The sequence below is a fragment of the Anarhichas minor genome, unplaced genomic scaffold (genome assembly GCF_050575085.1).
Source record: "Anarhichas minor isolate MPS153535 unplaced genomic scaffold, ASM5057508v1 ptg000102l, whole genome shotgun sequence".
Lineage (NCBI taxonomy): Eukaryota > Metazoa > Chordata > Actinopteri > Perciformes > Anarhichadidae > Anarhichas > Anarhichas minor.
The window spans coordinates 515,730-532,360 of record NW_027466548.1 but is presented as its reverse complement, the minus strand read 5'-3'; the positions used below and the strand labels follow the sequence as shown (position 1 = coordinate 532,360).

At 43.0% G+C, this 16,631-nt stretch overlaps 1 protein-coding gene across 2 annotated transcripts in view; it reads left to right on the top strand.

The window, feature by feature from the left end:
• The window catches only part of LOC142939586 (fibroblast growth factor 12-like), a 54,381-nt gene that overhangs the window by 30,466 nt on the left and 7,284 nt on the right, over positions 1 to 16,631 (top strand). For both annotated transcript variants that reach the window (XM_076082796.1, XM_076082795.1), the window contains exons 2-3: positions 11,414 to 11,521; positions 13,488 to 13,591. In XM_076082796.1, coding sequence (XP_075938911.1) covers positions 11,414 to 11,521; positions 13,488 to 13,591 — 212 coding nt within the window. The remainder of the gene's footprint in view (positions 1 to 11,413; positions 11,522 to 13,487; positions 13,592 to 16,631) is intronic.

The window sequence follows — 16,631 nt, the reverse complement described above, 5'->3', positions numbered from 1 at the left end:
TGTGATAACGGTGAACGAGAGGAGATGAAGTGTGATAACGGTGAACGAGAGGAGATGAAGTGTGATAACGGTGGAAGAGAGGAGATGAAGTGTGATAACGTGAACGAGAGGAGATGAAGTGTGATAACGGTGGAACGAGAGGAGATGAAGTGTGATAACGGTGAACGAGAGGAGATGAAGTGTGATAACGGTGAACGAGAGGAGATGAAGTGTGATAACGTGAACGAGAGGAGATGAAGTGTGACAACGGTGAACGAGAGGAGATGAAGTGTGATAACGTGAACGAGAGGAGATGAAGTGTGATAACGGTGAACGAGAGGAGATGAATTGTGATAATGTGAACGAGAGGAGATGAAGTGTGATAACGGTGAACGAGAGGAGATGAAGTGTGATAACGTGAACGAGAGGAGATGAAGTGTGATAACGGTGAACGAGAGGAGATGAAGTGTGATAACTGAACGAGAGGAGATGAAGTGTGATAATGTGAACGAGAGGAGATGAAGTGTGATAACGGTGAACGAGAGGAGATGAAGTGTGATAACGTGAACGAGAGGAGATGAAGTGTGATAACGGTGAACGAGAGGAGATGAAGTGTGATAACGGTGGAAGAGAGGAGATGAAGTGTGATAACGTGAACGAGAGGAGATGAAGTGTGATAACGGTGGAAGAGAGGAGATGAAGTGTGATAACGGTGAACGAGATGAGATGAAGTGTGATAACGGTGAACGAGAGGAGATGAAGTGTGATAACGGTGGAAGAGAGGAGATGAAGTGTGATAACATGAACGAGAGGAGATGAAGTGTGATAACGGTGGAAGAGAGGAGATGAAGTGTGATAACGGTGAACGAGAGGAGATGAAGTGTGATAACGGTGGAAGAGAGGAGATGAAGTGTGATAACATGAACGAGAGGAGATGAAGTGTGATAACGGTGGAAGAGAGGAGATGAAGTGTGATAACGGTGAACGAGAGGAGATGAAGTGTGATAACGGTGGAAGAGAGGAGATGAAGTGTGATAACGTGAACGAGAGGAGATGAAGTGTGATAACGGTGGAAGAGAGGAGATGAAGTGTGATAATGGTGAACGAGATGAGATGAAGTGTGATAACGGTGAACGAGAGGAGATGAAGTGTGATAACGGTGGAAGAGAGGAGATGAAGTGTGATAACGTGAACGAGAGGAGATGAAGTGTGATAACGGTGAACGAGAGGAGATGAAGTGTGATAACGGTGAACGAGAGGAGATGAAGTGTGATAACTGTGAACGAGAGGAGATGAAGTGTGATAATGTGAACGAGAGGAGATGAAGTGTGATAACGGTGAACGAGAGGAGATGAAGTGTGATAATGTGAACGAGAGGAGATGAAGTGTGATAACGGTGAACGAGAGGAGATGAAGTGTGATAACGGTGAACGAGAGGAGATGAAGTGTGATAACGGTGAACGAGAGGAGATGAAGTGTGATAACTGAACGAGAGGAGATGAAGTGTGATAATGTGAACGAGAGGAGATGAAGTGTGATAACGGTGAACGAGAGGAGATGAAGTGTGATAACGTGAACGAGAGGAGATGAAGTGTGATAACGGTGAACGAGAGGAGATGAAGTGTGATAACTGAACGAGAGGAGATGAAGTGTGATAATGTGAACGAGAGGAGATGAAGTGTGATAACGGTGAACGAGAGGAGATGAAGTGTGATAACGGTGAACGAGAGGAGATGAAGTGTGATAACGGTGGAAGAGAGGAGATGAAGTGTGATAACGTGAACGAGAGGAGATGAAGTGTGATAACGGTGGAAGAGAGGAGATGAAGTGTGATAACGGTGAACGAGAGGAGATGAAGTGTGATAACGGTGGAAGAGAGGAGATGAAGTGTGATAACGTGAACGAGAGGAGATGAAGTGTGATAACGGTGAACGAGAGGAGATGAAGTGTGATAACGGTGAACGAGAGGAGATGAAGTGTGATAACTGTGAACGAGAGGAGATGAAGTGTGATAATGTGAACGAGAGGAGATGAAGTGTGATAATGGTGAACGAGAGGAGATGAAGTGTGATAACGTGAACGAGAGGAGATGAAGTGTGATAACGGTGAACGAGAGGAGATGAAGTGTGATAACGGTGGAAGAGAGGAGATGAAGTGTGATAACGTGAACGAGAGGAGATGAAGTGTGATAACGGTGGAAGAGAGGAGATGAAGTGTGATAACGGTGAACGAGATGAGATGAAGTGTGATAACGGTGAACGAGAGGAGATGAAGTGTGATAACGGTGGAAGAGAGGAGATGAAGTGTGATAACGTGAACGAGAGGAGATGAAGTGTGATAACGGTGAACGAGAGGAGATGAAGTGTGATAACGGTGAACGAGAGGAGATGAAGTGTGATAACGTGAACGAGAGGAGATGAAGTGTGATAACGGTGAACGAGAGGAGATGAAGTGTGATAACTGTGAACGAGAGGAGATGAAGTGTGATAACGGTGAACGAGAGGAGATGAAGTGTGATAACGTGAACGAGAGGAGATGAAGTGTGACAACGGTGAACGAGAGGAGATGAAGTGTGATAACGTGAACGAGAGGAGATGAAGTGTGATAACGGTGAACGAGAGGAGATGAAGTGTGATAACTGTGAACGAGAGGAGATGAAGTGTGATAACGGTGAACGAGAGGAGATGAAGTGTGATAACGTGAACGAGAGGAGATGAAGTGTGATAACGGTGAACGAGAGGAGATGAAGTGTGATAACTGAACGAGAGGAGATGAAGTGTGATAATGTGAACGAGAGGAGATGAAGTGTGATAACGGTGAACGAGAGGAGATGAAGTGTGATAACGTGAACGAGAGGAGATGAAGTGTGATAACGGTGAACGAGATGAGATGAAGTGTGATAACGGTGAACGAGAGGAGATGAAGTGTGATAACGGTGGAAGAGAGGAGATGAAGTGTGATAACATGAACGAGAGGAGATGAAGTGTGATAACGGTGGAAGAGAGGAGATGAAGTGTGATAACGGTGAACGAGAGGAGATGAAGTGTGATAACGGTGGAAGAGAGGAGATGAAGTGTGATAACTGAACGAGAGGAGATGAAGTGTGATAACTGTGAACGAGAGGAGATGAAGTGTGATAACGGTGAACGAGAGGAGATGAAGTGTGATAACGTGAACGAGAGGAGATGAAGTGTGATAATGTGAACGAGAGGAGATGAAGTGTGATAACGGTGAACGAGAGGAGATGAAGTGTGATAACGGTGAACGAGAGGAGATGAAGTGTGATAACGGTGAACGAGAGGAGATGAAGTGTGATAACTGAACGAGAGGAGATGAAGTGTGATAATGTGAACGAGAGGAGATGAAGTGTGATAACGGTGAACGAGAGGAGATGAAGTGTGATAACGTGAACGAGAGGAGATGAAGTGTGATAACGGTGAACGAGAGGAGATGAAGTGTGATAACTGAACGAGAGGAGATGAAGTGTGATAATGTGAACGAGAGGAGATGAAGTGTGATAACGGTGAACGAGAGGAGATGAAGTGTGATAACGTGAACGAGAGGAGATGAAGTGTGATAACGGTGAACGAGAGGAGATGAAGTGTGATAACGGTGGAAGAGAGGAGATGAAGTGTGATAACGTGAACGAGAGGAGATGAAGTGTGATAACGGTGGAAGAGAGGAGATGAAGTGTGATAACGGTGGAAGAGAGGAGATGAAGTGTGATAACGTGAACGAGAGGAGATGAAGTGTGATAACGGTGAACGAGAGGAGATGAAGTGTGATAACGGTGAACGAGAGGAGATGAAGTGTGATAACTGTGAACGAGAGGAGATGAAGTGTGATAATGTGAACGAGAGGAGAAGAAGTGTGATAACGGTGAACGAGAGGAAATGAAGTGTGATAACGTGAACGAGAGGAGATGAAGTGTGATAACGGTGAACGAGAGGAGATGAAGTGTGATAACGGTGGAAGAGAGGAGATGAAGTGTGATAACGTGAACGAGAGGAGATGAAGTGTGATAACGGTGGAAGAGAGGAGATGAAGTGTGATAACGGTGAACGAGATGAGATGAAGTGTGATAACGGTGAACGAGAGGAGACGAAGTGTGATAACGGTGGAAGAGAGGAGATGAAGTGTGATAACGTGAACGAGAGGAGATGAAGTGTGATAACGGTGAACGAGAGGAGATGAAGTGTGATAACGGTGAACGAGAGGAGATGAAGTGTGATAACTGTGAACGAGAGGAGATGAAGTGTGATAATGTGAACGAGAGGAGATGAAGTGTGATAACGGTGAACGAGAGGAGATGAAGTGTGATAACGTGAACGAGAGGAGATGAAGTGTGATAATGTGAACGAGAGGAGATGAAGTGTGATAACGGTGAACGAGAGGAGATGAAGTGTGATAACGTGAACGAGAGGAGATGAAGTGTGATAACGGTGAACGAGAGGAGATGAAGTGTGATAACTGAACGAGAGGAGATGAAGTGTGATAATGTGAACGAGAGGAGATGAAGTGTGATAACGGTGAACGAGAGGAGATGAAGTGTGATAACGGTGGAAGAGAGGAGATGAAGTGTGATAACGTGAACGAGAGGAGATGAAGTGTGATAACGGTGAACGAGAGGAGATGATGTGTGATAACTGTGAACGAGAGGAGATGAAGTGTGATAACGTGAACGAGAGGAGATGAAGTGTGATAACGGTGGAAGAGAGGAGATGAAGTGTGATAACGGTGAACGAGAGGAGATGAAGTGTGATAACGGTGAACGAGAGGAGATGAAGTGTGATAACGGTGGAAGAGAGGAGATGAAGTGTGATAACGGTGGAAGAGAGGAGATGAAGTGTGATAACGTGAACGAGAGGAGATGAAGTGTGATAACGGTGGAAGAGAGGAGATGAAGTGTGATAACGGTGAACGAGAGGAGATGAAGTGTGATAACGGTGAACGAGAGGAGATGAAGTGTGATAACGGTGAACGAGAGGAGATGAAGTGTGATAATGTGAACGAGAGGAGATGAAGTGTGATAACGGTGAACGAGAGGAGATGAAGTGTGATAACGTGAACGAGAGGAGATGAAGTGTGATAACGTGAACGAGAGGAGATGAAGTGTGATAACGGTGAACGAGAGGAGATGAAGTGTGATAACTGTGAACGAGAGGAGATGAAGTGTGATAACTGTGAACGAGAGGAGATGAAGTGTGATAATGTGAACGAGAGGAGATGAAGTGTGATAACGGTGAACGAGAGGAGATGAAGTGTGATAACGGTGAACGAGAGGAGATGAAGTGTGATAATGTGAACGAGAGGAGATGAAGTGTGATAACGGTGAACGAGAGGAGATGAAGTGTGATAACGTGAACGAGAGGAGATGAAGTGTGATAACGGTGAATGAGAGGAGATGAAGTGTGATAACGGTGAACGAGAGGAGATGAAGTGTGATAACGGTGGAAGAGAGGAGATGAAGTGTGATAACGTGAACGAGAGGAGATGAAGTGTGATAACGGTGGAAGAGAGGAGATGAAGTGTGATAACGGTGAACGAGAGGAGATGAAGTGTGATAACGGTGAACGAGAGGAGATGAAGTGTGATAACGGTGGAAGAGAGGAGATGAAGTGTGATAACGTGAACGAGAGGAGATGAAGTGTGATAACGGTGAACGAGAGGAGATGAAGTGTGATAACGGTGAACGAGAGGAGATGAAGTGTGATAACTGTGAACGAGAGGAGATGAAGTGTGATAATGTGAACGAGAGATGAAGTGTGATAACGTGAACGAGAGGAGAAGAAGTGTGATAACGGTGAACGAGAGGAGATGAAGTGTGATAACGTGAACGAGAGGAGATGAAGTGTGATAACGGTGAACGAGAGGAGATGAAGTGTGATAACTGTGAACGAGAGGAGATGAAGTGTGATAATGTGAACGAGAGGAGATGAAGTGTGATAACGGTGAACGAGAGGAGATGAAGTGTGATAACGGTGAACGAGAGGAGATGAAGTGTGATAACGGTGAACGAGAGGAGATGAAGTGTGATAACGGTGAACGAGAGGAGATGAAGTGTGATAACGGTGAACGAGAGGAGATGAAGTGTGATAACGTGAACGAGAGGAGATGAAGTGTGATAACGTGAACGAGAGGAGATGAAGTGTGATAACGGTGAACGAGAGGAGATGAAGTGTGGTAACTGTGAACGAGAGGAGATGAAGTGTGATAACGGTGAACGAGAGGAGATGAAGTGTGATAACGGTGGAAGAGAGGAGATGAAGTGTGATAACGTGAACGAGAGGAGATGAAGTGTGATAACGGTGAACGAGAGATGAAGTGTGATAACGGTGAACGAGAGGAGATGAAGTGTGATAACTGTGAACGAGAGGAGATGAAGTGTGATAATGTGAACGAGAGGAGATGAAGTGTGATAACGGTGAACGAGAGGAGATGAAGTGTGATAACGTGAACGAGAGGAGATGAAGTGTGATAATGTGAACGAGAGGAGATGAAGTGTGATAACGGTGAACGAGAGGAGATGAAGTGTGATAACGTGAACGAGAGGAGATGAAGTGTGATAACGGTGAACGAGAGGAGATGAAGTGTGATAACTGAACGAGAGGAGATGAAGTGTGATAATGTGAACGAGAGGAGATGAAGTGTGATAACGGTGAACGAGAGGAGATGAAGTGTGATAATGTGAACGAGAGGAGATGAAGTGTGATAACGGTGAACGAGAGGAGATGAAGTGTGATAACGGTGAACGAGAGGAGATGAAGTGTGATAACGGTGGAAGAGAGGAGATGAAGTGTGATAACGTGAACGAGAGGAGATGAAGTGTGATAACGGTGGAAGAGAGGAGATGAAGTGTGATAACGGTGAACGAGATGAGATGAAGTGTGATAACGGTGAACGAGAGGAGATGAAGTGTGATAACGGTGGAAGAGAGGAGATGAAGTGTGATAACGTGAACGAGAGGAGATGAAGTGTGATAACGGTGAACGAGAGGAGATGATGTGTGATAACTGTGAACGAGAGGAGATGAAGTGTGATAACGTGAACGAGAGGAGATGAAGTGTGATAACGGTGGAAGAGAGGAGATGAAGTGTGATAACGTGAACGAGAGGAGATGAAGTGTGATAACGGTGGAAGAGAGGAGATGAAGTGTGATAACGGTGAACGAGAGGAGATGAAGTGTGATAACGGTGAACGAGAGGAGATGAAGTGTGATAACGGTGGAAGAGAGGAGATGAAGTGTGATAACGGTGGAAGAGAGGAGATGAAGTGTGATAACGTGAACGAGAGGAGATGAAGTGTGATAACGGTGGAAGAGAGGAGATGAAGTGTGATAACGGTGAACGAGAGGAGATGAAGTGTGATAACGGTGAACGAGAGGAGATGAAGTGTGATAATGTGAACGAGAGGAGATGAAGTGTGATAACGGTGAACGAGAGGAGATGAAGTGTGATAACGTGAACGAGAGGAGATGAAGTGTGATAACGTGAACGAGAGGAGATGAAGTGTGATAACGGTGAACGAGAGGAGATGAAGTGTGATAACTGTGAACGAGAGGAGATGAAGTGTGATAACTGTGAACGAGAGGAGATGAAGTGTGATAATGTGAACGAGAGGAGATGAAGTGTGATAACTGTGAACGAGAGGAGATGAAGTGTGATAATGTGAACGAGAGGAGATGAAGTGTGATAACGGTGAACGAGAGGAGATGAAGTGTGATAACGTGAACGAGAGGAGATGAAGTGTGATAATGTGAACGAGAGGAGATGAAGTGTGATAACGGTGAACGAGAGGAGATGAAGTGTGATAACGTGAACGAGAGGAGATGAAGTGTGATAACGGTGAACGAGAGGAGATGAAGTGTGATAACTGAACGAGAGGAGATGAAGTGTGATAATGTGAACGAGAGGAGATGAAGTGTGATAACGGTGAACGAGAGGAGATGAAGTGTGATAACGTGAACGAGAGGAGATGAAGTGTGATAACGGTGAACGAGAGGAGATGAAGTGTGATAACGGTGAACGAGAGGAGATGAAGTGTGATAACGGTGGAAGAGAGGAGATGAAGTGTGATAACGTGAACGAGAGGAGATGAAGTGTGATAACGGTGGAAGAGAGGAGATGAAGTGTGATAACGGTGAACGAGATGAGATGAAGTGTGATAACGGTGAACGAGAGGAGATGAAGTGTGATAACGGTGGAAGAGAGGAGATGAAGTGTGATAACGTGAACGAGAGGAGATGAAGTGTGATAACGGTGAACGAGAGGAGATGATGTGTGATAACTGTGAACGAGAGGAGATGAAGTGTGATAACGTGAACGAGAGGAGATGAAGTGTGATAACGGTGGAAGAGAGGAGATGAAGTGTGATAACGTGAACGAGAGGAGATGAAGTGTGATAACGGTGGAAGAGAGGAGATGAAGTGTGATAACGGTGAACGAGAGGAGATGAAGTGTGATAACGGTGAACGAGAGGAGATGAAGTGTGATAACGGTGGAAGAGAGGAGATGAAGTGTGATAACGGTGGAAGAGAGGAGATGAAGTGTGATAATGTGAACGAGAGGAGATGAAGTGTGATAACGGTGGAAGAGAGGAGATGAAGTGTGATAACGGTGAACGAGAGGAGATGAAGTGTGATAACGGTGAACGAGAGGAGATGAAGTGTGATAACGGTGAACGAGAGGAGATGAAGTGTGATAATGTGAACGAGAGGAGATGAAGTGTGATAACGGTGAACGAGAGGAGATGAAGTGTGATAACGTGAACGAGAGGAGATGAAGTGTGATAACGTGAACGAGAGGAGACGAAGTGTGATAACGGTGAACGAGAGGAGATGAAGTGTGATAACTGTGAACGAGAGGAGATGAAGTGTGATAACTGTGAACGAGAGGAGATGAAGTGTGATAATGTGAACGAGAGGAGATGAAGTGTGATAACGGTGAACGAGAGGAGATGAAGTGTGATAACGGTGAACGAGAGGAGATGAAGTGTGATAATGTGAACGAGAGGAGATGAAGTGTGATAACGGTGAACGAGAGGAGATGAAGTGTGATAACGTGAACGAGAGGAGATGAAGTGTGATAACGGTGAATGAGAGGAGATGAAGTGTGATAACGGTGAACGAGAGGAGATGAAGTGTGATAACGGTGGAAGAGAGGAGATGAAGTGTGATAACGTGAACGAGAGGAGATGAAGTGTGATAACGGTGGAAGAGAGGAGATGAAGTGTGATAACGGTGAACGAGAGGAGATGAAGTGTGATAACGGTGAACGAGAGGAGATGAAGTGTGATAACGGTGGAAGAGAGGAGATGAAGTGTGATAACGTGAACGAGAGGAGATGAAGTGTGATAACGGTGAACGAGAGGAGATGAAGTGTGATAACGGTGAACGAGAGGAGATGAAGTGTGATAACTGTGAACGAGAGGAGATGAAGTGTGATAATGTGAACGAGAGATGAAGTGTGATAACGTGAACGAGAGGAGAAGAAGTGTGATAACGGTGAACGAGAGGAGATGAAGTGTGATAACGTGAACGAGAGGAGATGAAGTGTGATAACGGTGAACGAGAGGAGATGAAGTGTGATAACTGTGAACGAGAGGAGATGAAGTGTGATAATGTGAACGAGAGGAGATGAAGTGTGATAACGGTGAACGAGAGGAGATGAAGTGTGATAACGGTGAACGAGAGGAGATGAAGTGTGATAACGGTGAACGAGAGGAGATGAAGTGTGATAACGGTGAACGAGAGGAGATGAAGTGTGATAACGGTGAACGAGAGGAGATGAAGTGTGATAACGTGAACGAGAGGAGATGAAGTGTGATAACGTGAACGAGAGGAGATGAAGTGTGATAACGGTGAACGAGAGGAGATGAAGTGTGGTAACTGTGAACGAGAGGAGATGAAGTGTGATAACGGTGAACGAGAGGAGATGAAGTGTGATAACGGTGGAAGAGAGGAGATGAAGTGTGATAACGTGAACGAGAGGAGATGAAGTGTGATAACGGTGAACGAGAGGAGATGAAGTGTGATAACGGTGAACGAGAGGAGATGAAGTGTGATAACTGTGAACGAGAGGAGATGAAGTGTGATAATGTGAACGAGAGATGAAGTGTGATAACGTGAACGAGAGGAGAAGAAGTGTGATAACGGTGAACGAGAGGAGATGAAGTGTGATAACGTGAACGAGAGGAGATGAAGTGTGATAACGGTGAACGAGAGGAGATGAAGTGTGATAACCGTGAACGAGAGGAGATGAAGTGTGATAATGTGAACGAGAGGAGATGAAGTGTGATAACGGTGAACGAGAGGAGATGAAGTGTGATAACGGTGAACGAGAGGAGATGAAGTGTGATAACGGTGAACGAGAGGAGATGAAGTGTGATAACGGTGAACGAGAGGAGATGAAGTGTGATAACGGTGAACGAGAGGAGATGAAGTGTGATAATGTGAACGAGAGGAGATGAAGTGTGATAACGTGAACGAGAGGAGATGAAGTGTGATAACGGTGAACGAGAGGAGATGAAGTGTGATAATGGTGGAAGAGAGGAGATGAAGTGTGATAACGTGAACGAGAGGAGATGAAGTGTGATAACGGTGGAAGAGAGGAGATGAAGTGTGATAACGGTGAACGAGAGGAGATGAAGTGTGATAACAGTGAACGAGAGGAGATGAAGTGTGATAACGGTGGAAGAGAGGAGATGAAGTGTGATAACGTGAACGAGAGGAGATGAAGTGTGATAACGGTGAACGAGAGGAGATGAAGTGTGATAACGGTGAACGAGAGGAGATGAAGTGTGATAACTGTGAACGAGAGGAGATGAAGTGTGATAATGTGAACGAGAGGAGATGAAGTGTGATAACGGTGAACGAGAGGAGATGAAGTGTGATAACGTGAACGAGAGGAGATGAAGTGTGATAACGGTGAACGAGAGGAGATGAAGTGTGATAACGTGAACGAGAGGAGATGAAGTGTGATAACGGTGAACGAGAGGAGATGAAGTGTGATAACTGTGAACGAGAGGAGATGAAGTGTGATAACGGTGAACGAGAGGAGATGAAGTGTGATAACGGTGAACGAGAGGAGATGAAGTGTGATAACGGTGAACGAGAGGAGATGAAGTGTGATAACGGTGAACGAGAGGAGATGAAGTGTGATAACGTGAACGAGAGGAGATGAAGTGTGATAACGTGAACGAGAGGAGATGAAGTGTGATAACGGTGAACGAGAGGAGATGAAGTGTGATAACGTGAACGAGAGGAGATGAAGTGTGATAACGTGAACGAGAGGAGATGATATGAATAATAAATGTGTTCAGAGTGGATAGATGAGGATGATGGTCTGCAGCACGGATCTCAGACCTGCTGAGTGAGTGTTTGCAGTCTTGTTTCTAAGTGTGTGTTGTTGATGTTGTTGTTGTTGTTGTGTTTCAGAGCAGCTGAAGGGCATCGTGACGCGCCTCTTCAGCGAGCAGGGCTTCTACCTGCAGATGCAGCCTGATGGAGCCATCAGTGGAAACAAGGACGAGAACAGCGACAACAGTGAGTCTCAAACAGACAGTTTTAATTCAAAGCTTCTTACTCGTCTCGATGGCCTCTGTGTTGACAACACGAACACACATATATATTTTATCTGATGTCGGCTTTAAAAGTCTCTACAAACTACACGAGTGGGAGGAGGTGAAAACAGAGTAGATCTTAAAATAGCCCTACCTACATATGAGCTCACCTGGAGGCTCAAGAGAAACAATGGAGCTGAGACAAGTTACAGAAACAGACTCCGGTAATAATCCCTGTTTCTAGAAATGCTTCTGTAACGTTGACGAAGAAGAGAATAAGAGTTCACACAGGGAAGAAGAAGCTCTTTATTTTTACACTTCCTGTTGCCATCATCGTCCTTGTCATTTTCATCAGCAGTGACCTCAGTGTTTGATGAAGAGGTTGCTGATAAAATTCATCTTTTTTTGTCGGCGCTCCTTTTAGTGCAGCAGCTTCTCTACAATGTCTGTTTCCAAAATGTTATTTTATTTATTTATATTCTATTCTACATGTTTCTCTCTTGTGCAAATGTAAAATATTATTAATTATATATTAAATATGATATATAATTAAATGTAATATAATATATAAATATATTAAATATATAAAATTGTAAATATTCATAAAGCTTTTAAGAATTTGAGGTTCAGTTTGAGTTTAAGAATTACATCTACCGATCAGAGTTTTTCAATGTTTGTGATACAGTTATGTTAACATGTTAAACTTATATTTAATATATGTTGATAAAAGCGTAGAGACATGATTTAAATGTGAGACCGTAGAAGAAGAAGTATCCGACACATTTCAGTGTCAGTGATGGAAGACGTGAGATATGAGCCGCTGGATGAGCTCCGGATTACAGATTCTGCATCTTTCAAATCCTTTGGTTTGGAAACGAGAAGCAAAAAAAGAGGACAAGGAGAAGAGGAGGAGGAGGAGGAGGAGGAGGAGGAGATGTTTTGGATTTCCCTCTCTCTCTTTTTCTCTCTTTCTCTCTTTCTCCCTCTCTCTCTTTCTCTGTCTCTGCGTTAAATAAAGGAGGATTAACAGCAGCCATCGCTACAGGCCTCTTCCTCCTCCACCTCCTCCTCTTCATCTTCACCCACACTGCAGCTCTCTGTCCCCAAGGATTAAATCCCCCCCCCCCATATCACTTCATCCCTCTATCTCCCCCCTCTCTTTCTCTCTTTTATTCTCTCAGTTTATCAGCTGGAAGCGTCTCATGCAGCCGGCTGGAGATGGATTTTAAACCAAACTGCAGATTTTTGTCGAGTTACACACAGAAATGATATATTTAGTTATTTTAAGCACAAGACTTTTATTTGATTAGTTTGAAGGAAACAAATTCATTTTTGTATTAAGGTACATTTGAACTTCTGCAGTGACCAACTGTCTCTGTCTGTCTGTCTGTCTCTCTGTGTCTCTCTTTGTGTGTGTCTCTCTCTGTCTCTGTGTCTCTCCCTGTATCTCTATCTGTCTCTCTCTCTCTGTGACTCTCTCTCTCTCTCTCTGTGACTCTCTCTCTCTGTGACTCTCTCTCTCTCTCTCTCTCTCTGTGACTCTCTCTCTGTGACTCTCTCTCTCTCTCTCTCTCTCTCTGTGACTCTCTCTCTCTCTCTGTGACTCTCTCTCTCTCTGTGTCTCTCTCTCTGTGACTCTCTCTCTCTCTCTCTCTCTCTCTGTGTCTCTCTCTCTGTGACTCTCTCTCTCTCTCTCTCTCTCTGTGACTCTCTCTCTCTCTCTCTGTGACTCTCTCTCTCTGTGACTCTCTCTCTCTCTCTGTGACTCTCTCTCTCTCTGTGTCTCTCTCTCTGTGACTCTCTCTCTCTCTCTCTCTGTGACTCTCTCTCTCTCTCTGACTCTCTCTCTCTCTGTGTCTCTCTCTCTCTGTGACTCTCTCTCTCTCTCTCTCTCTCTCTCTCTCTGTGACTCTCTCTCTCTCTCTCTCTCTCTGTGTCTCTCCCTGTAGCTCTGTTTAATCTGATCCCAGTAGGTTTGAGGGTTGTGGCCATGCAGGGAGTGAAGGCTGGACTCTACGTGGCCATGAACGCAGAGGGATTCCTCTATACATCAGTAAGAAAACCTGTCTGTCTGCTTGTCTGTCTACCTGTCTGTCTTCATTTTGTTTTGGAGGTTTCTTCTCAAAATTCAGCAGCTTAAAATCATGTCGGGCTTCTAGCAGTAAAATATGTATATTTATATAGTTTAGAAACTATTAATACTAGTTAATAGTGATAACAATAAACAGGACGGCCCTGATCAGTCTACAGTGTAAACCAGCTCCAGTCGTTGCTGCTTCGCCTCACTGAGTCCGTCCTCCATCAATAATTCACGTCTGCTTCTTCCATAAAACTTTAAAATGCAATTCTTCAGTCGCCTTGTGCGCAGCATAAGAAACAAGATGGAGGAAGAGAGGGATGATGAAGATGATACATTAGATCTGTGTAAACAGGAAGGAGGCGACCTCAGGCAGACAGTAACTGTAATAGTGAGGTGACCCTACTGCTACTACTCTACTGAACGTGGTTAATAATAATGAATGAGAAAAACATCCCGTTATTCCAATATTATTCCAAGATGCTAACCGCCCCTCCTCCCTTGGACATTTTCTATATTTATTGTGGTACCAATTTTTAGTGGTTAGTTAATAAATGAAACAAAATACAAGCAGTATATTTGTTATCTTTTAATGTCTGAATGAATAAGAGTTATCGTTTTATTTAGGTGTAATTACAACTAGGAGTGCTGATAAAAACATTGTTTTCCCACTCAGCTGCTGGTTTTTATGGTTTGTAGCATGTAACATGAATTAGTCCTCGTGCAGGGGACAGCCAGATGAAGATCAACGCTCCTGAGCCAAAGATTTTAGTACTTTTTGATCCTAAAATCAAGAAACTAAATAGAAAATCTCACTGTATGCAGATGATGTCCTGCTTTATGTCCCTTCACTTCCATACTTTATCTTCTGTACCTGCACAGGAATAGTTTACTACCTTGTAGATGCCCAATTTCCCCACATTTAGTGACAGTGGTGGAAGTACATCAACTCAAGTAATCCTTTTGTACAATATTGAGATATTATATATTTTCTACTTTTACTCTACTACGTCTCAGAGGAAAATATTGCACTTTTTACTTCACTACATTTATCTGGTAACTTTAATTACTTTGCAATTCTTATAACATTTGAGATGATAAACTTATTCTAATTCCACCATGCTTCCATGCGGACATTACATTGGTTATAGGAAACAAGTGATGTGTCTATGGTACATTAACATGTTCACTAAGAGAAAAGGGGTTGATGAAGAAAAACATTTAGAACTTTAGTAAAAGAGAAAACCAGAAGCTTGTAGGTTCACGGCTGTTTGTTTTAAACTTAAACTGTATATGTTGGATTGTCCCTGAATGCACCAGCAATGAGACTTTTTTTTGTTTTCTTTTATTTGAGTGTTTAGTGAATTATGAAGTCAGTTGATCTCTGGTTGCAGTTCCTCCAATGTTTGTCAGAGAACATATCAGACATTATCGAGAAGAAACTACGAATCCAAAAAATACAATTATCCCTTTTATAAAGACCCTGATAACGTTGGAAATACAACACAAAAGTCCTGTTTTGGATCAGGATATTTGCTAAATCAGCATTTATTAGTTTCCCTTCTGTACTTTAAAAGACCTTCAATGGGAATTAAATGTTGGAGCAGGTTTCTGCTTGTGTGGTTCTGTTCTGCTCTGATTGGCTCTCCGCTCCTCCTTGACCACCTGTTGTATCCAGAGGGCACACACACACACCTGTTCTATGGAGGGAGCTGCAATGTGCTAAATTTACTTTAAGTTCATATTTAACAAGAAGTGTGAACTCAGCCTCCCTCCTTCATTCCTTCAAACAGCTTCTCTAAAACATATTTGTTCATATAAACCTGTTGATGTCCAAGTCCTTCATGATGTTTCTCCTTCTGTTCTTCTGACATCATCTCTACTCCAGCTCTACTAACTGCTGACTAGTTGCTTTGTGTTCAAGGCACAGAGAGAGACTCTGGTAGTGAATCAGCTGTATACATGTGTATAAACATGTATATGTATATATACATGTATATATATATACATGTATACATGTATATATATATACATGTATACATGTATATATATATACATGTATACATGTATATATATACACATGTATATATACATACACATTTGTATATATATATATATACATGTCATACATATGTATATATACGTATATGTATATATACGTATATATATATTAGTGCTGGGCAAGTTAACGCGTTAATTTCGCGTTAACGCATTTTTTAAATTTATTATAATTTATTTATTTATTTTTATTTTTTATTTTTTTATTGAAAGACAAGAGACAATACATATACATAACAACAAGAGGATGACAAGAACAGTGGGATAAAAGCCAGCAAACATCCTGTAGTCAGTAACTTTAGTGCACCTATATGCTGAAATTCACGGTAAACGCATTTAAACGGCACAGATCGGGAGCGAGCGAAGGACTTTGAAAGTTAGCGGAAAGATTAACGTGAGACAACATCCGGTTTCTTCAGACGAACATCCGGTTTTCAGAATAAGATGCCAACAAAGTATGAATTATATTCACATTAAGTATAAAACATGCTACCTGCATCTCGTGAGCCAAATGTTATTGCCCTTTTGTTCATATAGCAGTACTTTTAAAATAAAAGTGCACAATACACTACTTTTGAAATCATTATTGAACTTTGCCATAACAATGCAATTAATCGCGATTAATCGCAAAAAATCCATGCGATTAATCGCGATTAAATATTTTAATCGTTGCCCAGCACTAATATATACATATAGACCTCCAAAGAACGATCCTAGAACCTGAACAATACCAACATATCACACAGGTTTTACTCTGAATGAGGTCTAATTCAGACTAACACTTCATACATTTTCTCAACATAAATGAGTGTATGTTCTTTGACATAAAAATATTCCTCTTGTTTTATTTTGGTTGACTTTTGAAAGTCCACTTCCTGTTTCTGTGTTGTTTTCACCAACACAGCTACTGTATAAAGTAACTGACAGATGTGAGATTTACAAAAACAGTGTCCTCATT